At 42.2% G+C, this 25811-nt stretch overlaps 1 protein-coding gene across 1 annotated transcript in view; it reads left to right on the top strand.

Annotated features, from left to right (window-relative positions):
• The window catches only part of SNAP91 (synaptosome associated protein 91), a 191706-nt gene that overhangs the window by 49037 nt on the left and 116858 nt on the right, over positions 1–25811 (top strand). Inside the window, exon 2 of the mRNA XM_073626882.1 lies at positions 24376–24518. Coding sequence (XP_073482983.1) covers positions 24376–24518 — 143 coding nt within the window. The remainder of the gene's footprint in view (positions 1–24375; positions 24519–25811) is intronic.

Genomic DNA, 25811 nt, shown 5'->3' with positions numbered 1-25811 from the left:
TGCTCCTCTGATCCCACCCACACCCCGTTGCAATCAGGACTGCTCCGGATGGTGGCCAGGAGAGGTTCAAGGGACAAGACAAACAGGAGGGGGGAGAGAGGGCACCCCTGCCTAGTTCCGTTTTCCATTCTAAAAGGTTTTGATACAGCCCCGTTCACCCTTACCACTGCAGTTGGCCTACTGTATAGGACCTTAACCCAAGAAGTAAACCTGGGCCCAAACCCCATTGCTTCCAGTGTGTCCATCAGAAACCCCCAGTCTACCCTGTCGAAGGCCTTTTCGGCGTCTATCGACAGGAATAGAGCTGGGGGTCCCCTACATCTACAGCACTCCGACAACAGCACCGCCCGAACCCCGTTGTCTCTGCACTGTCTCTCTGGGACAAAGCCAGACTGGTCCGGGTGTACCAGGCCCGCCATAAATCGCCTTAGTCTGATTGCCAAGACCTTAGCGTACAATTTTACATCCGCGTTGAGCAGAGATATAGGCCGGTAGCTCGAACACAACCTAGTGTCCTTCCCCTCTTTTAATATTAAAGTTATCGTGGCAGCCAGTGCCTCTCGCTCCATCTCGCCTCTTGTGCCCAGGTCGTTCCAATATTGGCAGAGCCTGGGGACCAGAATGTGTTTCATTTTCGTTAGGTAGATGGAAGAGAAGCCATCCGGGCCAGGGCTTTTACCCTTCGGGGTATCTCTTAGCACTGCCAGAATTTCCTCCTCCTCTATAGGTTTGTCCAGGAGATCTCTGTCCTCTCCAGACAGTGCCCCTAGACCTGCCTCTTTTAGGAATCTCTGCTCCTGGCTAGCCGAGCACTAACCTCCCCTTTCCTTTGTCTAATTGAGTAGAGGTCGGCATAGAATTTTCCGAACTCGTTGGCCATATCTTCACTTGACACAAGCTCTTTCCCACCCGCACCGTTTATTTTCTCTATAAAATTCCGCCCTCTTTTTTTCCTGATTAGCCTCGCCAGATGTTTACTGGATTTATTGGCCCAAAGATATTTTTCTCTGGCCATTAAATTTGTGGCTCTCTTAGCCTCCTGCTCCATCATGTCCCTCAGCTCCTCTCTCCCAGCAACCATTGCCCGGTAGCAGTCCAGATCCTGCCCTTTGGACCTCTTATGAGATTGTTCCAGATGGAACAGGTCCGCAATCAGTTTTTCCCTTTTTTCCTTCCTTTTCTTTTTTAGACCCGCTCCTATAGATATAAAGATCCCCCGGATGTAGGCTTTGTGCGCCTCCCAGAGAATAGAGGGTGAAACCTCGCCCGTGTCATTCAATATGAAGAACTGATTTAGCTCGCTCTGGATCCGGTCTATTACTTCTGGGTCCCTGAGCAAGCTCTCATTCAACTTCCACGAGAAGGAGCTTCTTCCCAACTCTGGGAACTTCAGCCTCATCGTGACCGGCGAATGATCTGAAAGGGTTGTTATTTCAATTCTAGTTTCAACGACCCCCTCAAGCAAGCTATGGTCTACAAAAATATAGTCCAGCCTAGAGTAGGTCCCGTGCACAGGGGAGTGGAAGGTGTAGTCCCTCTCTTTAACATGTTGTATTCTCCACACATCTATTAATTGGCTGTGGAATAATTTCCGCCTGATGGCTCCTAATGACACCTTCTTAATCCCCTGGGCACGGGACGTACTGTCCTGGGCCGGATCCATGCAAAAATTCAAATCCCCTGCCAGGACCATCTCCCCTTCGCCAAATCCCATTAATTTCTCTAGCACTTGTCCCAGGAAAACAGTAGGACTCCTATTCGGGCAGTACACATTGGCCAGCGTGAACTTTCTAGTACCTATAGAACCCTTCAGGAATATAAAACGACCTTCCGGGTCTGTTAATCTGTCCCGTATCGTGAAGTTCACTGCTTTAGACAACCCTATAGCTACTCCTTTGGACCCCCTATCAGGGGAGTCCCCATAAAACCATTTAGGGATCTTGGGGGAAAACAATCTGACCCTAGTATTAAGGGTCAAATGGGTCTCCTGCAGGAAAACTATGTCACCGCCTAGATGACCCAGTTCCCTCAGTATTTTATGTCTTTTACTGGGAGAGTTCAACCCTTTTACATTGTAGGTTATAAATTTAATATCGGGCATCTTTAAAAAATATTCATGTTAATCTCTATGCTCCGCTCGCCTCGAACACAGCCCGCCCCCACCCTCCCCTCTCCTATCCCCCCCCCTCTATGGACCCACCCTCCCCCCTCCCCACCTCCCCTCCCCACCTAACCACCCCCTCAACCTTGCCCCGCCCCTCTCCCCCAGCCACCTGCCTCCCACCTCCCCTCTCCCCCCCATGGCGTCAACTACGCCCAAAGCCCGTCCGCATGGAAGTACACTCATACCACACGACGGTGCCTCTTCCTCAGGGGATGGGCTCCTGCGCCGGTGTCCAGGGCCTGCTCCTCCCATAGAGGGGGAAACAGGAGATGGAGACTCGGGACATCCCCGCCCCCAGGTGTGCCCCCCACCTCCCCGCAATCCTCCACCCCATACCCAATGCAAATTATTTTCTGTAGAAGGGGCCCTGTTGCCCTCCCCTTTCCGTCTAGCTACATTCTATTTATTCATGATTTGAGTCCATCGTACGAAAGTCCTCATGCTCTGAGGGCAACTGCCCCTCCAGTGGGCCGAGAGGAGCGGTGGAGCAGTGGAGGGAGGGGGGGGGGGGAGAGGAGAAAAAAAAAAAAAAAAAAAAAAACCCCTCTCTCCGCCCTCCCCCCCCCCCCCCACACCCCAACCCCCCGCCCACCCCAGGCACCTATGGCAAAACAGGGACAGGGATGCCCAAGCTGCCACAAAAGTCCTGCATTTCTTCCATGTATCTCATTCTGAAGGATCTACCGTCTCTGATAACTATCAGGGATGTTGGAAACCCCCAGCTGTACTTTATGTTAGCCTTCCTAAGTTGATCCAGGATTGGTCTCATCTGTCTTCTCCTCTCTAGGGTCCCCGCTGAGAGGTCGGTGAAGATCTGCAGGTCTTTGTTTTCAAATTTGAGTGGGGGGGCCCCCTTTAATTTATTCCAGATTTTTTCTTTGTCCTCATATTGGTGGAATTTAATTATAACATCTCTTGGGGTGTCTTGCTTAATATGGGGGGGCTTCCTTATTCTATGGACCCTATCGATCCTCAACACCTCATCTTCCTGCCTGTCCAGTAGGGGATTGAAAATTTTCCTCATCTTCTCTCCCAGGTCCTCGTTCTGCTGTTCCGGAATTGATCTAATGCGTAAATTTTGTCTACGGCTCTGGTTCTCCTGTTCCTCGAGTCTAAACGCCAGCACACGATTTTCGCTCTGCACCTTCTTGACTTGTTCTTTTAAAACTGCTATATCCTTAGCTTGGTTGCTGAAGGCCTCTTCCGCCTCTTCAACCCGACGGAGAAGATGCCCCATATCAGAGCGGACATTTAAGATCTCCTCTTTTATAATGCTCTCTAGTTTCCTTTCCAGTTTAGTGAACATTTCACTCATATCTGTTTTACTTGGTACTTGGGCCATAATTCTCTGCTCTTCAGCTGCAGTATAAGCAGATGTCCCCACCAGGTCCAGCTCCTCGTGAGGCCTGTCCCCCTGTCCCCCCTTTTGTTTCTGTTGATCCTTTTTCTTAGTGCCTGGATGTTTCACCTCCATTCCTGGGCTCTTTACGCCTGCTTCTTTTAGATATTTTTGAATAGAGCTAGTGTTTAGACTCTCTCTTTGGTTATTGGGTTCCACTAGTCTCGATGACCGGCCTTTCATGTTTTCCTCTCTTTCCCGGTTTTCTCTTTTTGTAGTTTAACGGAATACAGACTCACTATGCCACCTCTCTTTACTTTTCAGTTTAATAAGCCGTACCCCCCTTCAAACCGGGGGGGGTTAATAGTGTCCCTGAGGTTTAAATAAGGTCACTGAAGTGAATGTCCTTTTTTGTTTCCCCCTCCAGACACAGCATCGATGGAGAAAGTTGCTGGTGACAGCGCTGCTTATCAAAACCAGCTCCAGCCTGTGAGGGGTACCCAGGGCTGAGAAACTTAGCCCTTGCTATCAAGGTGCTGACTGTGTCTGAACAGTTACTTACTGCAGGGGGGCAAAGAGGGCCAATGTTATCGTTGCCAGCAGGAGGGTCCAAATCTAATTGAAAAAACCTGAGGGGAGGGGAGAGACCAGAGCCACCCCGTGCTTCAATCCCTTTTGAACTGTCCTTCGGGGTAATTCGTGCCCCCTAAACAAATGTTATTTCCAGACCCCCTCTAATAACCACTAAATACTCCAGCAATGGACAGGTCTGAATCGTGACCGGGAGTCAATTTTTGGATGGTAACATTGACGGTGAGAAACTGAGAGGCGTCTCCTACCTGTTTATCTCATCCCGGCCATTGAACATAGAAGAGGGTCCGCTGCTTCTCCCTAGTCAGGTCTCTTAGGGAGATTGTCCTGTCGACGGTTCACTGTTCCGGACGGAGCGCGTCAAAGAGGATGTGACTGGGGACGGCCTTCACCGGGTCCGCAGCGGGTCCGTGACATATGATCGCTCCGGGATCGCTGCTACAAGGAAAAGTGATAGGGGGGAGCAGGGCAGGTGGGTAGCCGGGCTCTCGGACCTAGACCGGCCGCTCGTGGTCTCTCACCCCACGAGGCATCACCTCGGCTTGTCGGCGTCCCGTCTCACAGCTTCCTGGAGCCGGCGCAAGGCTCCTCCCCTGTGCTGACGTCAGCCGCACATCACGTCAGCCCCCGTGGGTAGCTATGCTTTCTAAGTTCCACTTGACTTCACTTTCCAGGATATCTGGTTCAAGGTCATCGTGGTTATATGGGACATTCGGATCCTTCTTGTACAGTTCTTCTGTGTATTCTTGTTATCTCTCTCTCATTTTTGTCTGAAGACTCTGAAATATTATGGAGAATTATCAAACTTAAAAATCTTTCTAAATCAGAGATTTTAAACATAAACGTAAATAGGAAGAATGGTGCCTACAGCAAGAATTTAAATTCACTTGGAAGACAGAATTAAAATATTTAGGAATAAGATTAACATCACCCCCAAGGAAATTATACCAGGTAAATTATATCCCACTAATAAATTAAATAAAAATGGAAATAAGAAAAAATATAGCAACAAGGCTCCTCTCATGGATAGGACGAATAAATACCATAAAGATGGTAATGGTACCGAAAATTGTGTACAAATTCCAAATGTTGCCTATTCCCCTACCTTTTAAAACGTTACAATTATAATAACTAAGTTCATTTGGCAGAATAGGAAACCGAGAATCGCATTTTCGGTATTTAGGAGAGACAAAAGGCAAGGAGGGCTAAAGGTGTCAGACTTTAAAAAATATTATGCGTTGTTAATATCACGAGTAATGGAGTGGACAAGGGAGAAAAATGAAAAAAGATGGTACAAATTGAGAACATAATGAGTGATGCACGTTTGGGTAGAATCATTGAGGCAGATCCCTCCTCAATACAGAGCACTGGGTGAGATTACACATGTAACTAGAAAAGCTACAATTTCTGGGGAAATTGTGAAAAGTGTTCTTGCCTCTACAACTGAAGTGGGCGGAGTAACTGGGTGGAGTGGCTTGAGTAACTGTTGTGTGGTTGGAGTGGCTGGAGTAACTGTGAAAAGTGTTTAAAAAGCTTAATATTTTAAAAAGTATAAATAGTAGTAAAAAAGTTGAGGAAGCCCCATCATTAGCTGAAAGAGCTTAAAGCGGGGGTCCACCTATCTATCGTTTTTTTTTTTTTTTTGGAGTTCATTCACAAACTTTTCTTCTCATGATTATCTACTCACATGTTCTGTGTAATAAGTCTGCCTGTGTCTGATTTGGTTGTAAAGAATAACTTCTAAAATTCACTGAAGGCGGTTTCCATCTTCATTGAGGGCATTTGAAGCCCACAAGCATGTATTTCCTGGATGCTGTGAATGCTGTGCTCCCAGCATTCACTGAGATGTTGTGATGACACTGTTGCACAATGCATGCTGGGAAGCCTGAGACTAGCTCCCAGGGTACTGTGGGAAGTCTGGGAGAGGCTAGAAACACGCCTACTCCCATGGGAGGAAAACCAGGAAGTGCTAAGAAGATTAGAAAAAAAAAGGTAATTACGGCGATTTAAATTTTTTTACACAGCATGTCAGCATCTAGGCAAGGAAGAGAATGCATAGAGATAATGTTCAAAATTTGGGTGGAACACCGCTTTAACATTTTTTTTCAAAAATGATTTTTATTTATTTATTTTTTTTTCATGGGGTGGTCATAATATTTTGGCTGATAATGGGGTGGTCATAAATTATTTGGCTGATCATGGGGTGGTCATAATGTTTTGGCTGATCGTGGGGTGGTCATAATGTTCTAGCTGATCATGGGGTTGTCAGCTTTTGTCACCTCCCACTCTAGTTTTGAACATTTCGCCATTCATTCCTATGGGACCAATTTCGCCGCAAAAACGACGATATTTGGTGAAACGTTCCACAAAGTAATAGCACACCAATCGGGAACAATCCGCACGTTTCGGTATATTACTGTCTATTTAGTGTAAAAGCTGTGGGAGGACTTAGGGTGGTAAATTTGGCTATAGTAAGAATAATATATATGTGAGATAACAGTAAGTGGTCTTGCTACGCAAGAACACTTAATGACACAAAATGTACTTAGAATATGGGATCTAATACATAAACAAAGTAAATGGGAATATAATTATATAATTATCCACTAATATCACTGAAAGAAATTACTTTACACCGGGAAAAGGGAAATTATTTGGAGATTGGAAAATGAAAATGTACAATTAACCGCTTCAGCCCTGGAAGATTTTACCCCTTTCCTGACCAGAGCACTTTTCGCGATTCGATTTTTTTGTTTTTTTTTAGCTATAAAAACGCAATATTTTTTGCTATAATATTCCCCCCCAAAAATATATATATATATATATATATATATATATATATATATATATATATATATATATATATATATATATATATATATATATATATACAATTTTTTTCCTCGGTTTAGGCCGATATGTATTCTTCTACATATATTTGGTAAAAAAAAAAATCGCAATAAGCGTATATTGATTGGTTTGTGCAAAAGTTATGGCATCTACAAAATAGGGGATAGATTTATGGCTTTTATTAGTTAATGGCGACTATCTGCGATTTTTTTTATTTTTTTTTTTTTTATCATGACTGCGACATTGCAGCGGACACTTTTGACACTATTTTGGGACCATTGTCATTTATACAGTAATCAGTGCTATAAAAATGCACTGATTACACTGTAAATGACACCGGCAGGGAAGGGGTTAAACACTAGGGGGGCGGCTATCAAGGGGTTAAGTGTGTCTTAGGGAGTGATTCTAACAGGGTAGTGATTCTAACAGGGGAGTGATTCTAACGGGGGTGGGGGGACTCACTACAACATGACAGAGATCACGGCTCCCGATGACAGGGAGCAGTAGATCTGTCATGTTGCTAGGCAGAACAGGGAAATGCCTTGTTTACATAGGCATCTCCCCGTTCTGCCGCTCCGTGACACGATCGCAGGACACCGGACATCGACCCCACGGGCACAATCACACAGTATGCGGCACGCGCGTGCCCTCTAGCCCCACAAATTAAAAGGGACATAAAGGTACGCCCATTTGCCCACCGCTACCATTGTGCCGACGTATAGCGTCGTGCGGCGGTCTGCAAGTGGTTAAAGTTCCCCTTTACTGCAATGCAAAAGGTCCAGATATGACTTTATTCCAGTAAGTCACAGGGACAATCAATATACATTTCAAGGGTCCAAGAACTCTCCCTGCATCAGGGCATGATTGAAAGTAATGTGAGTAGACTAGTAATGTATTTGACTTTCTAATGGTATTTCAGCTGGTGTGATTTTATAAGCACAGGTTTTGTCAGCAACTAATTTGGCCAACCCAAAATGCATTGGCTACCCCTTTGGATTGTCCACCGTATTTTTATTGGCGTAAAGTAATATCTGGACCCAAAAGTGGAAGTGGTGGTGTGTATAATTTACATTTTTGTTACATTATCCTACAAGTCAGGGTCGGTTCACACATGGGCAACACGACTTTAGCGCGACTTTGTACCGCGACTTCAACGCGGCTTCAGCGCGACTTTAGCGCGACTTCAGCGCGACTTCGGCAAATTACGAGGCGACTTGAAGTCGCCTCCATGACAGGCGACTTCGCCTGTGGCCAATCACCTCTCTGGGAGGGAGGGGGGAGGGAGGGGTTTTCTCTGCAAAGTCGCTTGAGAGATCCGACTTGCAGGCGACTTACATTGAGTTGAATGGGTACAAGTCGCCTACAAGTCGGATAGAAGTAGTACAGGAACCTTTTCTGAAGTCGGAGCGACTTCAGTAGTGTCAATTAAGACGCTCCCATTGCCTACCATGATAATCTAAATGCAAAGCGACTTGGGGCGACTTGAGGGCGTACAAGTCGGATCCCAAGTCGCCCCAGTGTGAACCGAGCCTTAAGGAGACTGTAGAGTCACCCTGGGGTGTAGAAACCACCTGCCTGGGAGCCAGATTATGTACATCAGCATCAAAACTTTAAAGCGTACCTCCACTTTTGTTGAGAAAAAAACATTCCCCTCTGGGTGATCTATGTACATTGCAAGGATTATAACAACCTTTGCTGCATATTCCTACCTTTTTTTTTTTTTTTTTTTTTTTTTTTTTTTGTTCTGATGTAATCCATGTGTGTTTGTCCTAGCGCACTAATGAGGAAATCTGCTGGGCCTGCATCCCTTTAGACTTGTTCCTATTGAAAGTATCTCTCCAAAAATTACATTTTTTGTTGCAGGGGATGCCTGAAATTTCACTTGAATCTTTAGGCAGACTTCTGGGAAAATTTGGTGTGCCAATCGCACAAGCAGGAAATACTTACTCTGTGTACAGAACAACTCCAGGTAGCAATGCATTCTCAGAAAATTACAGTGGCTGCAGCTTGAAAAGGAAAGGTAATTTTTAATATTCAATTACAATATGATTAGTAATGATTTATACAGGCAGTCCCCGAGTTAAAAAACCTCCGACTTGTAAACGACTCCTACTTACGAATGGGAGGCGGCGTGACGTTCTGCGCATGCGCGGCCACTTTTTGACGGCAGGCACCTTGGAAAATATTGGAAAAGACGTCTGTGCATGTGCGGCTACTTGACGGAACATCGGAAAACGATGTCTTTGCCGTTTTGTGCATGCGCTTCCGACTTGCGAACATTTCCGACTTAAGAACAAACCGGCAGTCCCTAACCCGTTCTTAACTCGGACTTCCTGTATGCACTATATTTTTTCTTTGTGATCAGAATAAGCCCTCATGCACACAGGCTGTTAAAAAAACGTTATGAAAACGCCAATATCTTTGCAGTGATTTTTTTAAACTTTTTTCAGCTTTTTTCAGCGTTTTTGCAATAGCGTTTTTTAGCGTTTTTTAGCTTTTTGAGCGTTTTTGAGCGTTTTTTTTTTTTTCAAAATTTTTTTTTTTTTTCAATGGATCAAAAACGCTAAAAAACGTTGGTGAATGACGTTTTTGAGCGTTTTTCAGCGTTAGAGCGTTTTTACAGCTGAAAAACGTCTTTCAGAACCCACTGGTCCTGGGTTTTTTTTACAGCTTAAAAACGCCTATGCCACTTGCAGCTCAAAAACGCCTAGGTGGGCATGAAGCCATAGACTAACATAGACAGGCCTTTTTAAGCTGCAAAAAAAGCTCAAAAAAGCAGCTGTAAAAACGTCCGTGTGCATGAGGACTAAGAGCACTACCTTGTGCTATACTAATGAATCATTAACATTAAAAACATAATAAATATAACCATAATTGATATACAGTAATAGTAGTGAAAATAAAGGCCATAAAAATGTAAAATAAAGTTTGTGAACTTCAACTTTGCAGTGCAGCCTTAAATTATTCAAATGTGCAAATGAAAGTGCCAAGTGCTGAAAAGATCTGTGCAATCCGTGCTCCCCTCTGTGCCCTCTCACTCACCAGAAATCCAGGACTCCCATGACTGAACTGACTGCACTGCAAAGTTGAAGTTCACAAACTTTATTTAGAATTTTTATGGACTTTATTAGCACTACTATTACTGTATATTGTTTATGGTTATACTATGTTTTTATGTTAATTCATTAGTATAGCACAAGGTAGCGCTCTTATTCTGATCACATATTTAAAGGCATGTGCACTTTTGAGAGCAGCAAATCACTTAGTTCACACTTCATTAATTTGTTACTTATCTTTATTTGAAGTCACACTTAGCGCAGGAATCCACAGGTGTGTTACACACATCCACTTATGCATCCATCATTTTTTCTTTATTTGCTATTTTTTTTTTTCCCCACGAAGTGGCGTTGCTTTTTAAGATAACGTACTAATAAGAGAACCTTATTGAATCGGCGCTTTTTCTCCACGCTACTCAACTATGAACTTTTTTTTTTTTTTTTTTTTTTGTCTCGCACTCTATTCCATAGCTGTATTGTTGCCAAAGGGGTACTTTTACTTTGAACAAACATATCAATAGTCATGTACATTCCAGTGGACAATATAAAACCATATGTGTATATCTGCGTTTTCAATTTGCACAGTTTTCTATGGATTTTAAGTGGGAAATGTGTAAAAAAAAATTCTAAATTGGACAGATCTCCTCCTGTATATACCGACCATTAATTCTCTTCAACATTACCACCTAGCAATTTGTGATTTTTGGTTATCAGACAGATTGCTGTGGCAAACTTATGTAAAATGACCCATCTTTCCACAGATTTGGCAAGGTTCAAAGCCATATGGTACCTCTTACCAATGTAGCCCTTTCTACCTCATGTATTGCAGTTTTCATGCATGCAACTTCCCAGATACCTTGCTTTCTTCCCTTTTGGTTTCCCTTTAATTTCATGCAGGTATGGGGGTCGTGTTACATGATGTGTTCAAAATGTAAAACCTGGAGCTTAGATAATTCAATAGGCCTTTAGAAGCGTTTCCACACTACTAAATATTGGGTTAGGTTCTCTAAGCCAATGTTTCTCAAGTACCCCCAACAGGTCATGTTTTCAGGCTTTCTATTTTGCACAGGTGATTTGATCAGTTTTACTGCCTTAGTAATTACCACAGCCGTTTCATCAGAGGGAAATCCTGAAAACCTTACATGTTGGGGGTACTTGAGGACTGGAGGTGAGAAACATTGCCCTAAGCCAGGAGTAGCCAACCTCAGCCCTCCATCTGTGGTGAAACTACAAATCCCATCATGCCTCTGCCTCTAGGAGTCATGCCTGTGATTGTCAGGGTCTTGCAATATCTCATGGGACTTGTAGATTCAAAACAGCTGGAGGGCCGAGGTTGACTGCCCCTACCCTAAGCAGTCTCCTGAATGCTAAGAGGTATATTTCAACTAGTTGTGTCCCAAACTTCCTGTCTAGCTTGTATGAATATACTGTATACTTACAAAATGCAAAGGTTTGTTCTGCTTGTTCAAACATTGCGATACTGGGATCATCATCTACAAATATGTCAAGTGGTGAATTTGCAGGCAAATATAAAAACGTTGTAGTTCTTAGCACCATTATGTAGTGTACACATGTACATGTACCTAAGCTGTAGACTTCTTGTCAATTGCTAGATTCTCTAGCTAGGCAAGATTCTAACTGCACTAAACTTTGTACACACCAAGATGAGTTGTGCAGATATAACCTTTTGTGCTGCTCCCAGTTTAACCCAATGTTAGCTAAGAAATACTACATTTCTCTGCTTGTATACATTCATGTGTGAGAAAATGGTACAGGCAACATTAATTTACATTTTCTGTTCTATTAAATGCATATGAATACATTGTCACTATAGAGATTGATATGCTTGGCATCAAAGCACACCTATACTGTATTCAATGTAAACCAATATTGCATTTTCAACTGTGTATATTTTGTGCCACACACTATTAGTTTTGTAGTATGACATGTTTGGTTTTGAAAATCCATAGTATGAAGCTCTGTTGGTTCTTCCTGTTGGTTTTAAAGCATATTGTGACATGGGGGTTGGTTAGCGAAGAGTGGTAGATGCATTTTAGTGAGACATATCAGTCTGAACTTCAGTTTAAAGTAGAACTATAGCCAATTTTTTTTTTTTTACATTTATTTTGGATAGAGCAAGGGAGGGTTCTAAATCCTTTCACGTCCTGTCCCATAGCCAAACCGGAAGTGAGAGGAAATACCTGCAAATTAACCAATTGGTGCCGGCGCTATAGCCAAAAGTGGGCTTCCTTTGCCGGGAGGGTGTACATGGACGTCGTACAGTTCTTATGCTGCTCGCAACAGCTGCCAATGACAGCTGATCACGGAAGTAAACAGAAGCCGGTAATCTGAATTTTTTTTTTTAAGAAAATAAGAAATCCGCTAACCGGCTACTGTTGCTACTAATCCGTGTCACTTCGTGCCGCCTACCAGTGCCACCTTTCGGTGAAACCTCATCCTTGACTCCTGATCAGTGCGTTTGAAATTTTATAACAATATGAAAAACCACCTTTTTTTTTTTTTTTTTTTTTTTTTTTTTTTTTTTTGTTGTTGAGCACTGAAAGCTGAAAATTGGCCTGGGCAGGAAGGAGGAATATAAGGTATACGTGTCCAGTAAGTAAGTGGTTAAGAGAATTCTTTGGAGACCCCCAGGTCACAAGAAGCACCAGTGTCCCAATGCACGCAGCTCCTCCTTAATGCACACAGTGAAGCCCTGTCTCAAAAATGGGAACACACCTTCCTCCTGGCTGGAGACCTGAACTATTCTCAGTCCTTCATTCATGTGCACACACACTGCTGGTATTCCACAAAACCTGGACACTGACTTGGAGAGTTCTTTCCTCCCTAGACGCTTAGAAATTTCTAGACTACAGAGCCCAGTCCAAGAATACCAAAATCTGAGTGCCAAAAATTCTCAGCTCAAAATCAACACTTTGGCATTCCTCACTCTGCACACCTGCAAACCCTGTGTCATTTTCCCAGTGAAAGGGCTCGCACTGTCGCAGCATCAAATCTCAAAAAACAAAAATGTATTGTATCTTACAGCAGCTTTTTTTTTTTTCGCCAGGTGGTTCTGCCAGTAAAACACTTTAAGTCCCAGGATGAATACACTCCCCCAACTTACTAAATCGAGACAACAAAAACAGCATGGGACTACAGAACCCATCCCTCTCCTGTTCTACAGAACATAGAGGAGTGCCCTTACATTGTTCTCAGGTATCTCCAAGAACTACGGAACTGATTAAGAGTCAGCACAGGCAAAAAACACAGGAGCTATCAGCTCACAAGATTTCTGGCAAGATCAACCGGTATTATACCAAATTGATTTCAATGGTGTATTTTAAGACCAAATGAAAACAAATGTATTTTGTTTGTTTTTTGGTTACAGTTTCAATTCTTTTAGTAGGAATTATATATTTATATTTGTTATACATAATGTCTAACCTCTTGCTGCCTGCGTAACACTTAAAGCGTCACAAAAAGTGGGCTTTAACACATAGCCACCACACACACATGTGCTCACGATGGCAGAAAGTTTGGTATGGTGTGTGCCCCCAGCATACTGACCGAGTTGTCACAGATGGCTTTGAATCAAGGCTTCTGGTAAGGAGCCAGTGGGATGGGCTCCCAATCTTGTGACTGCTGTGAGAGCCACACAACCTCCTGGGCATAAAAGTCCACCTAAAGGGCCACTAGGAGGTGGCTTTAAGGGGGTTAATGTTACAAAGTAAATGATGCTGCTGTCATTGTACTATCAAAATGTGCCAGTAAAGCCACAATGTGAACTAGGGATTGACCGATTATCGGTAAGGCCGATATCAGCATTTTCCAAAAAAATCGGTATCGGTTGCAAACTAGACTAGACTATTACCCATATTGCTTTAAGGGGTTTTACCAGGGTGATGCATGCAGCTGCAGGTACCGTTCTTTAGAGCGGACGGTTGGTTTCATTGTAATAACCGATGCATCCCCCCCCCCCTTTTCCACCGCTCGCCCGGGCTCTCCCATCCCACCAGGCCTCGGATCTAGTAACCCGGAAGCAATGTCATGACATCACTTTCCAGGTTACTGGCATCTTAAAAGCGCCAGCTTAAAAAAAAAAGAAAGTATTAAAAAAAAATCTTGACGTTTTGAATACTTTCGAGTGCTGAGGAGGGGTTTGGGGTCTTATAGACCCTAGATCCCTCCATAAAGAGTACCTGTCACTGCCTATTACTGTCACAAGTGATGTTTACATTCCTTGTGACAGCAATAACTGTGACAAAGTGTAAAAATAACAATTTTTTAATGTACAGAATATCGGCACATAGTAACCACCTGAGAGGTGGCCGAAATATCGGTATTGTATCGGCACCGAAAAAACAATATCGGTCGATCCCTATTGTGAACACCAAGCAAAGCACCTCTCACAGAATAAAATGTTTGCTCTGTGCATACATACATACAATTACAGGCCTCTCATCTTTTTAAGCGGGATAACTTGCACAATTGGTGACTGACTGAATATTTTTTTGCATAATATATATATATATATATAATATATATAATATAAATATAAATATATATATATATATATATATATATATATATATATATATATATATATATATATATTTATATTATGCAAAAAAATATTCAGTCAGTCACCAATTATGCAAGTTATCCCGCTTAAAAAGATGAGAGAGGCCTGTAATTGTCATCATAGGTATACCTCAACTATGAGTTGCAAAATGTGGAAACAAATCCAGACAATCACATTGTCTGTCTGATTTTTGAAAGAATTTATTTGCAAAGTATGGTGGAAAATTAAGTATTTTGTCAATATATAACAAGTATTGAGAACTTTTGATATCATTTGTTGGCAATGACAGAGGTCAAACGTTTTCTGTAAGTCTTCACAAGGTTGTCACACACTGTTGCTGGTATGTTGGCCCATTCCTCCATGCAGATCTCTTCTAGAGCAGTGATGTTTTGGGGCTGTCGCAGGGCAACACGGACTTTCAACTCCCTCCCAAAGGTTTTCTATGTGGTTGAGATCTGGAGACTGGCTAGGCCACTCCAGGACCTTGAAATGCTTCTTACGAAGCCACTCCTTCGTTGCCTGGGCGGTGTGTTTGAGATCATTGTCATACTGAAAGACCCAGCCACGTTTCATCTTCAATGCCCTTGCTGATGGGAGTAGGTTTGCATTCAAAATCTCATGATACATGGCCCCATTCATTCTTTAATGTACACGGATCAGTCGTCCTGTTCCCTTTGCAGAGAAACAGCCCCAAAGCATGATGTTGCCACCCCCATGCTTCACAGTAGGTATTGTGTTCTTTGGTTGCAACTCAGCATTATCTCTCCTCCCAAACAGTTTTACTTTGGTTTCATCTGACCATATGACATTCTCCCAGTCCTCTTCTGGATCATCCAAATGCTCTCTAGCAAACCTCAGACGGGCCTGGACATGTACTGGCTTAAGCAGGGGGACACGTCTGGCACTGCAGGATCTGAGTCCCTGGTGGCGTAGTGTTACTGATGGTAGCCTTTGTTACGTTGGTCCCAGCTCTCTGCAGGTCATTCATTAGGTTCCCCCGTGTGGTTCTGGGGTTTTTGCTCACCGTTCTTGTGATCATTTTGACCCCATGGGGTGAGATTTTGCGTGGAGCCCCAGATTGAGGGAGATTATCAGTGGTCTTGTATGCCTTCCATTTTCTAATTATTGCTCCCACAGTTGATTTCATTCACACCAAGCTGCTTGCCTATTGCAGATTCAGTCTTCCCAGCCTGGTGCAGGTCTACAATTTTGTTTCTGGTGTCCTTCGACGGCTCTCTGGTCTTCACCATAGTGGAGTTTGGAGTGTGACTGTTTGAGGTTGTGGACAGGTGTCTTTTATACTGATAACAAGTTAAAAACAGGTAATTCGTGGAGGACAGAGGAACCTCTTGAAGATACAGGTCTGTGAGAGCCAGAAAACTTGCTTGTGTGTAGGTGACCAAATACTTGTTTTCCACCATAATTTGCAAATAAATTCTTTCAAAAATCAGACAGTGTGATTGTCTGGATTTGTTTCCACATTTTGTCTCTCATAGTTGAGGTATACCTATGATGACAATTACAGGCCTCTCATTTTTTTTTTTAAGTGGGAGAACTTGCACAATTGGTGGCTGACTAAATACTTTTTTGCCCCAATATATACATACATACATACAGTGTCTGCTGCAGGCATCACATCTAGCAGGAAGTTGAGCAGGGACTGGACTAAAGCGGGGCAACTAGCAAGTGGCACGCATGGTGCACAAAATGGGAACGCTAAAGCGGAAGGTGAGCGGGGACTGGAGGAGGACTAAGTGACGGAAGATCACCAGGGCTGGGGGACTTGAGTCACACGTGATGAGCAGCATCGGAGCAATATAGAGGGGGGAGAAACGGCAAACTGTAGGATTAGCAGAGCTGAGCAAAATAGAAAACCAACACACAGGGCATTTGTCAAGTTTCATTAACGCTTTAAAAACACATCACAGAAGCATCCAAAACACATCAAAATGCATGTTAAAGTGGTTGGCCACATGAGTGGACCGAGGGGGGCCGCCTGTCAGGTTTTTTTGTTTTTTTTTGGCTGACCAGACCACCCTTTGCCCTTTATGGATCTGTAGATGTCAATGCACATGTGTCCCTAGACATCTGATCCAATCTTGTCCACTAAAAACAGATGGGCCGCCCATAGAGGAAAGCAGTCTGTGTCTGCAGTCCTCTGTCTGCTCAGCGGACAGATTCCCTGCTGAGCAGGCAGATCCATTGGCGGAATCCGCCCGTCTGAAAGGGGCCCTAGATGCTTTGTGTGTTACTAATCAACTCAAGTGTAAACAAGCCCGAACAATAAATACATTGATTATTAGTGATCCATTTTCTCTGTCCTGAACAGACTGTCCCTAATGGATGTATCATGAACGTCTATGTCTTTTCAGCATAGATGGCATTAGATATTTATGGCCTATCTTTAGAGGGCTCACTAAAATTGCACAACAGACCAGTGAGGCTTTTGCGGCCTAATTCATTTAAATTTATTCTAGATGACCCATGAGGTCCTAGACTCTTTTGAATCCTTAAGATGTTTGCCTAGTGATAACTTCATAAAACCCGACTTATGAACAGAAACCTTTTTAACCGCATAAGAACATGTCTAACTAGCATTAGATAATGCTGACTGCTAATAAAAATATATCCTATATATTTTTTTTTCTAAACCATGCTGGGGATTATCTCAACTGAGCATTTTTCTCATTCTCTGCATTTTTGTCTGAAAGAGAACCTATTCGATTTCATATTTTAGTCAGATGCTCTTTCCATCTAAACATTTATGCACATCATATGTGTAGACTAACATTATATAGTTCTTAATTTTTTTCCACCTCAGATTCACTTGAAAAGGTTATTTCTAAAGCACTACTGATGCTTATTCATTGGGTCTTTTTTTTTTTTTTTTTTTTTTTTTTTTATCTTGTTAAGGTCTCGTTGTGAAGAATGATGTCCATCAAATTGGCAATAGTTGTCCTAGTAATCCAATTGTAACCACAGATCACTGTCTAAACTTGTCCTATTGCAAACCATTATATGACTATAGTCTATGACCTCTGAAGACACCATGGGAAATGATTGGGATATATGCTGGCTTTGAGAATGTTTGTCTGACCAGCTGCCATACTGTGCCAGTGGCCAACCAAACTTTTCATCCTACAAATGAATAACACAACATGTCTTTTATATAAAACGTTTTGACTTGTTCCCTGCATTATTATATGATGAGGCAAATGTCTGCCTGATGTTAACTACATGTTAAGCCTTCAGTCTGACATAACATACATTGTATGTTTCATTAGTTATCTGTTTAGGATCTAGTCATAACTTTTTTTAATAGCAATTTATTGGGTTGTAGACCTTTTGCCAACTTCTGTGAAATCTATGCTTTTATTACATAAATGCAATTATTTCTATTCATTCTTTATAAAGTCATGTACTGTAGATTGCACAGGGAATTACAAAAGTTGATCAGTTTTGATTAATTTTATGAATAGGATAGAGGTCAATCGGTTCCACTTTTTTTTTTTTTTTTTTTTTTTTTTTTTTTTACATTAAACAAATTTTAGGTTCACATACTGTATGAATAGAATATAAGCAAGATTGACAGCTACACAGAGGCTTATTTTAAGCAGTTTGCAGACCACATTTCTCCCTCCCGTGCCGGATTCCAAAGAGTGTTTTATGCAGATTTCTTAAAGGAAAAAAACTTTTACATTTCCTCAGACAAAAAAAAAAAAAAAATATATAAGTAAATGCTCATAATGGTTTCAAAACTATAAAATTCCTGTCATTAAGTGATATAAACTGCTCAAAGTAAAACCTGTTAACAAGCCTATTTAATGAATCCTATGCATTTGATGAAAAATAAAGCATGCATTTCTCCTGCCTCCTAAGGTCACTTAAACACTGGTTTGCTTCAAAACTGCCAGTAAAATGCCTATGCATTAATGGAGCACTTCTGCGGCGGTTTTTAAAGGACATGTAACTCAAAAACTGCACCAAAAATGCTTAGTGGGGGCATTTTTTAGGCAGTTTCCATTCATTTCAATGGAGAGAAGTGTTTTTTTGGTGTAGGTTTTATTTTTTTTTACTCCCGAAACATGCTCCAAATAATGCTGCTAGCAGGATTTTTTTTTCACTGCAACAAAAGCGCACCGCCCCACTGTGAAAACATTCATTGATTTTAAAGGGAAGCATTTTTCTTGAGCTTTTTAGGTGCTTTGTTTGTTTGTTTTTTTTTTTTTTTTGTTTTTTTTTTTTAGCACAAAAGCGCTTGAAAAATAATTTTTTGCTCTCTTAGGATTTTGCTAGGATGGTAGACAGTATAAGGGCAGTTGGCCAAAATGCTCATGGGATACAATAATATGGCAGAACAGCTATCGTCTTTAGCAAAATATCAGAAATCTTACATTTTTAATGCCCCGTACACACGGTCAGACTTTGTTCGGACATTCCGACAACAAAATCCTAGGATTTTTTCCGACGGATGTTGGCTCAAACTTGTCTTGCATACACACGGTCACACAAAGTTGTCGGAAAATCCGATCGTTCTGAACGCGGTGACGTAAAACACGTACGTCGGGACTATAAACGGGGCAGTGGCCAACAGCTTTCATCTCTTTATTTATTCTGAGCATGCGTGGTACTTTGTGCGTCGGATTTGTGTACACACGATCGGAATTTCCGACAACGGATTTTGTTGTCGGAAAATTTTATAGCAAGCTCTCAAACTTTGTGTGTCGGAAAATCCGATGGAAAATGTGTGATGGAGCCAACACATGGTCGTAATTTCCGACAACAAGGTCCTATCACACATTTTCCGTCGGAAAATCCGACCATGTGTACAGAGCATTAGACTCATATTATCAAGCCTCATGTATCTAGGCCATGCCCATGTGTGCTCTGTGCTCTGTCCTACAGTGAATAAAGCAGCTGTGTGTGTGTGTATATGTATATATATATATATATATATATATATATATATATATATATATATATATATATATATATATATATATATATATATATATATATATATATATATATTTATTTTTTTTTCTTGTAGCACTAACACTGTGATCATTAAAAAAAAAACAATAAAAAATAAATCCTTTTGTAGCAGATTTAAAAAAAAAAAAATTGTAAAAGTTAAACTTACTCCCCAAAGCACCCACTGGGTTTTTAGATTTTAAATGAAACCAATACAAATATAACTACAATCAGTGACTCCACATGTGCTGCTGCTCCATTTTTCTTTCCATTTCTTAAACAGCTAGATATTGGGAGAATGTAGAACTAGACATAACTCAGGTGCTAGGTAGCCAACATGGCTAAAATAAGTACAGACAGGTTGTCCCTCCTTCCCTTTTTTTTATTGGCTTCTCCTACCCCTCTGAGCATTGCCCAGCTGGTGTTATAATTGCCTTCAGCCTTAATTCAGTGATCTTCACTCTGGGGCCCTGGTCTGAGCCACGCAGCCTTTTTCCAGAAATAACCACTTCTTCCACATGCATGCCACAGCAACGTGTGTTTTTTTTTTTTTTTTTTTTTTTTTTTTTATTGTATAGACAGATATAAACACATTCACGTGTTAAGCACATCATATTCCTTTTATCTATGCTCTAAATAGTTATTCCCCCTACCCAAAAAAAACCCTCCCATGAGAAAAAGACTCCCTAAACTCCCACCATTTCCCCCATATATTCCGGAATATCTCCAGTGAGCCCTCTTCTATATGGTTAGTTTCTTCTATGGCTCTTATTTCAACCCTTACAACCCAGTCCTTCATGCTCGGGACTTCCTGAGACTCGGAATCAAGCTTTTGGCTGCATTTAAAAGAAAAGGAAGTAAGGTATTCTTATATTGAGGGGCCGTTTTCCCTGTGAATCTGTTCTCCTGTAATTTGATAGGTTGCTGCCAAGATTCCCTCCCAGTAGGGTTAGATCTTTGTGCATTCCCACCAGAAGTGTGCAAAGGTCCCCGGGGTATCACATTCCCTCCAACAGGTTGCAGGTCCTTCCGCCCCGATCTTGTGCACCCTCTGGGGGGTCACATACCAGGAGTTTGTAGCACATTTCAACTTTCTTTGTATCTCCTGAGTAGCAAGCCATTCTCAAAATTTTCCTTCTATGTTCCTTGTCTCTGAGCAGGCCACAGCAACGTTTTAATCGTATAGGGCAGGCTTTCCTTAGGGCGACCTCAAGTGGTTGCTTGGAGTGCATCATTTGTGGGATAAAGGTAATTTGGAAAAATTTGAACCTTAACAAACATTTTCAAATAGACGGTTGGGGGTTGATTTATTAAAACGAAAGGGTGCAAACTATGGTGCAGCTGTGCATGCTAGCCAATCGGCTTCTAACTTCAGCTTGTTCAGTTAGGCCTCTTTCACACGAACTGTCCGTTCAGGTCCGCCTGTCAGTTTTTTAGGGGGACCTGAACGGACCCTCCATAGACCTCTATGGAGCGTTGGATGTCAGCGGTGACATGTCCGCTGACATCCGACCCGCTCCGATCCAAAAAAAATGTAACGGAGGAAAAACCTACTTTTCCATCCTTTATCGGATCAGGTGAGGACGGACTCTACGGTCCGTCATCACCCGATCCCCCATAGGGGCGAGCGGTGCTCTGACAGGTCCCACGCTGCACAGTGTGCAGCGACGGACCTGTCATTTTCCTGCTCAGCGGGGATCGGCGGAGCGATCCCCGCTGAGCAAGCAGATATTCACGGGGCGGATCATCACTTAGGCTTTGAGAAAAAAAAACCTGGAAGCTGTGCAGAACTGCACCAGATTTTGCATGCCCCAGTTTTAGTAAATCAACCTCTTAATGGCCATGGGGCTGAATTTAGGAAAAATTATGCAGCTCTTGGCTTGGGTACATGGTTTTTACTGCACTAAAACAACATATGCACTATAAACAGTACCTAATACATATTTGTGATCAAATTTTACTTGGGTATTTTTGACTGGTGGTGACATGTCATGTGACAAAACTTTGCACCAGTCTTCCAGCTCAAAGAAAAAACACAAGAGTTTCTAAAGCCAAAAGCCCGGATAGTGGTGCGAGGTACGTCGATAAAGAATGGTGTTGCTGATTCACTAGCAGTCTGCTGCTTTTGGCAGGATTCTGCTCCACATGCCAGGGAATTGCTTACACTGTGTAAATGGATTCTGTATTCTGTAGTAATTGAAGGCTGAGTAATGGATTCCCAGTCTATGCAAAGACACTGCTTGAGCCTTTAGCGTTACACTTGATGGGGGATATTGAAAGATAAAAGAAAGATTTATCCGATGTTAACCTTGATAAAACTCTTCAGGTTTCATGCATATTTTCCAATATTTAATGAGCGTGTTTCCACTGAATCACATTTCAGGCTTGTAGTAAATCAGTGGGAAGTCCTGTTGCTTTTTTAACAGCACTGAATAATACTTTGGTTTCAAAGGACGTGTATGTGTAGACGGTGGGTGGATGGGGGCAAGGGGAGGTTACTGTAAGTAATTTCCTTTTTATTCAAGCATTAGTGGCATCACCTCTTAACCATATAGCCCAATTCATGCCAAAGTGTGTTGTGTGTTTTTTTTTTTTTTTCCCAGTAGGGATGAGGTTCGTATCTGTCAAAATTTTGATATCTGTATTCTCCTTCAGGAGATTTTTCCTCACTTCTCAAACAGGAAGTGTAAATACATCAGTAAAGGCACTTTTGGGAGTAAAGCGAGGCTAGCATTACTGTTGGAATTTTCTTACTATTGTATTACTATGACAGAAAATAAGCAAAAACAAGCAAAAAAAAGTCCTTTTTGGAGAAAGCATAAGAACCACTCTGGAGTTTTATTGCAGTCCTGTTTACACTGAGGTTATTTATTTATTTATTTTTCCCCCTCATTACTTGTCCCATGAATCCCCACAAACCTGCATGAAAACCTAAGGCTACTTTCACACTGGGGCTGCTCGCATGCCAGCGCTAAAGCGCCGCTCATTTTAGCGCTTTTTAAGCGGCGCTTTTCTGTTGCTAGCGCACCGCTTTTAACCCCAGCTACCGGCCGAAGAAGGGGGTTAAAAACGTCTGTGCTGGGGCGCTTCCGAAACTCTTTTCAGGCTCTTCGGAAGCGCTGCCCATTCATTTCAACAGGCAGGGCTTTTTGGGGCAATCCGCCCCAAAGATGCTGCTTGCAGGACTTTTTCTAATGTCCCGCAAGTGCACCGCCCCAGTGTGAAAGCACTCGGGCTTTCACAATCAGGAAGCATGGGAGGCAGTTTTCAGGCGCTTTACAGGCGCTATTTCTAGCACTAAAACGCATGAAAACTGCCTCAGTGTGAAAGGGGTCTTAGGGATAATTCACACAGAGTGCAGTAACAGGTGTTTTACTGCATTGTAAAAGGCCTTTCACCACAAGGACACACAGAAAACAATTTTTTTTGTATGTGTTCCATTCACACTGCAATACAGCCGGGACCTACGCCAAAATGCAGACCGGCTGCATTTCATCGCAGCAGACTATACAGAACCACATGGCACTGTACTGTGGCGCAAAGCATTGTGCTGCTGTACACACCATGAATGAAGTGTACCTTTTGTACACCTCACTTCAAAAAGTTTGTACAAAAAAAGGGAGCTGTGTGATAGGCTGAATCACTCACCACACTTCTCCCTACTGCAGTGGGAAAAGGACAGCTGCTGTACTGGTAGTGTGAATGCAGCCTTAGAGCCGGTTCACAGTGAGGCAGCACGACTTGCAGCGCGACTGCCTCAGGCGACCTGTACACGACAGCAGCGGCAACTTGCAAAACGACTTCTATATAGAAGTCAATGCAAGTCACCTCAATTCACCCCCAAAGTAGTACAGGAATCTTTTTCTAAGTCGGAGTGACTTGCATCGCTCCTATTAGAACGGTTCCATTGTACAGAACGGGACGCGACTTGTCAAGTGGCTAGGTCGCCTGACAAGTCGTCTCAGTTTGAACCGGCTCTTAAGGATGTGTGGGACCGCACCCACCGAGGGGGCACTCAAGGGAGAGAGGAGCAGGACAGTGCCAGCAAGGGACCCCTCTAGGCAAGATCGTTGCAAAGTTTTATATATATAGCCTATTCGATTTGCTCGCTTTAAAATGAAGTACACAAATTCTTTCTGCCTTCTCCTGACCCAAACTAATCCACCCTCCACAGATGCATACTTACCTTGATCTGATGACCAAAGTTCAGCTGTTTGTTTTACATCCAGTGGCACAAGTTTTCACTGTCCTGGCCGCACCTGCCGCATTACAGCCCCATAGACTTCTATGGGACCAGCTCTGGCCTCTATACACCACTCCGTGCAAGTCTATTTGGCATTAATGCACAGATCCTGCCAGAGTGAGGCTTTTCAGAGCTGTATGTAAACAGGAGAACCATGGCTGTTTGATCAAAGTAAGTATGCATCCATGGGAAGGTGGGTTAGGTTAGGCCCAGGGAAAGGGGGGCAACAACTTTGTTTTAAAGTGCACTTAACATTTTAAATTTGCTTAGATAAGTTGGCAAACATCACTACACTCAGTGCAGAATGCCATCCACCTACATTATTTGAGTTCCCTTCATTGGCTTTTCATGGCTATCTATATCTGTGGTTGACTCCCGTAGCCATGGGTACTTTGTAGGCACCAAGAGGTATGCAATGCCTCTTGAAGATTAATAATTGTAACCAATGTGAAATCCTTAAACAATTTTTACTGGATTGATGGTGGAATTTTTACCATTACGTTTTTATATGCTGTTCCTATGAAATGTTCTCATTTGTTCAACTCCACTGCAATCTATCTTTTTTTTTTTTTCCAGATTTGATACAAGCTACTAATGAGACAAATGTGAATATTCCTCAGATGGCAGACACGTTGTTTGAACGAGCAACAAATAGCAGCTGGGTAGTTGTGTTTAAAGCCTTAATCACAACTCATCATTTAATGGTCCATGGAAACGAGGTAAGTTTCTTGGGTGACAGCTTTGACTATGAAAAGATGCTTGTTAAATGCAGGCATAGAACATTGAATGTATTTAATTTATTTTAACACTGATCAACAAAAATATACTCCTAAAGGGTAGTGTTCTAAATCAATTACAATACATCCTATTTACGATGACCACAAATAATTACTGATACAGCCATTCGTATAATTAGGTTAATGAAGATCTCTGTGTAGTCAAGGGGTTTTTAAGTGATTGTAATGTAAATACACTAGTACCTGTAAAGTCCATTTTCTTCCGAGTCGGTAGTCTAAATGTCTACCAAGGCATTTTTTTATAATTTTATTATTTTTTAATTCACACTCTGAGCAACCATAAGGCATATGCTTTCTAGCAGAAGCTGGAGACCCAAAAGAGCCCTATTAAAGTTTGAGCGGACGACAGCACTTGACTGGTGCTGCTCGCGGCTGGCTAATGGCAAGTTACTGTGTGCAGGGTATAGAGGGAATTGCTTCCAATTGCTCCCAATGATAGGTGGTAGCTGATGGACTCCATTTGGGGTCTAGGGCTGATACCTTTCCGGTAACGACAATGAAGGCATTACCGCGTTGAACACTTGGGTGATTGGAGAGGAACGCCCAGTGTCCAAAAAAAGTCTTACTTGATGAATGTTATAGTTTTATTTTAGATAAAAGTAAATCAGTAACGCCAATGCGTTTTGGGGGCATTGCTTCCCCATTCTTTAGGGCTAATATATACAGAAAAAGGAACATGGTAAAAACCATATCCAGTCCATAGAATTTGTACAAAGTGCAAAGCAAGGATCTGTGTTTAAATATAGTTTCAATATAAAATGGAATCCTTATTTGGCCTCCAAAATCCTATTGGAAATGGTATATAAAATGAAAACCTATTCACATTGAATCTTATAAGACGAAAAACTTTACTTTTATCTAAAACTACTTTAAAACTCATCAAGTGAGACTTTTTTGGACCCTGGGCGCTCTTCTCCAATTACCCAAGCTATCAAAAAAGTTAAATTGACAGTGTATCATTTGTATGAGAATTGCAAACTGTCCAAATACCAAGAATGGCCATACAAACCTTCTCTATGAAAGCAATAATTCTTGGAGAGTCGTGCTTTTTATATGGGTACTGTTTGTTGCCTTTTCCGTGTTAAGTCTCTTTATTGTATAGAGCACGTCAAACATTTTGGGTGTTAGCAAATTTAGTAAATATGTTTTGAATGTACTTTTACTTCTATGTTCAACATATAGCATACACTAGGAATATCTACATGTATTATAGCT

This window comes from Aquarana catesbeiana, linkage group LG04 (genome assembly GCF_042186555.1).
Source record: "Aquarana catesbeiana isolate 2022-GZ linkage group LG04, ASM4218655v1, whole genome shotgun sequence".
In the NCBI taxonomy this organism is placed as follows: domain Eukaryota; kingdom Metazoa; phylum Chordata; class Amphibia; order Anura; family Ranidae; genus Aquarana; species Aquarana catesbeiana.
Note: the sequence above shows the minus strand (reverse complement) of the source record. Positions and strands in the feature narration are given on the sequence as shown.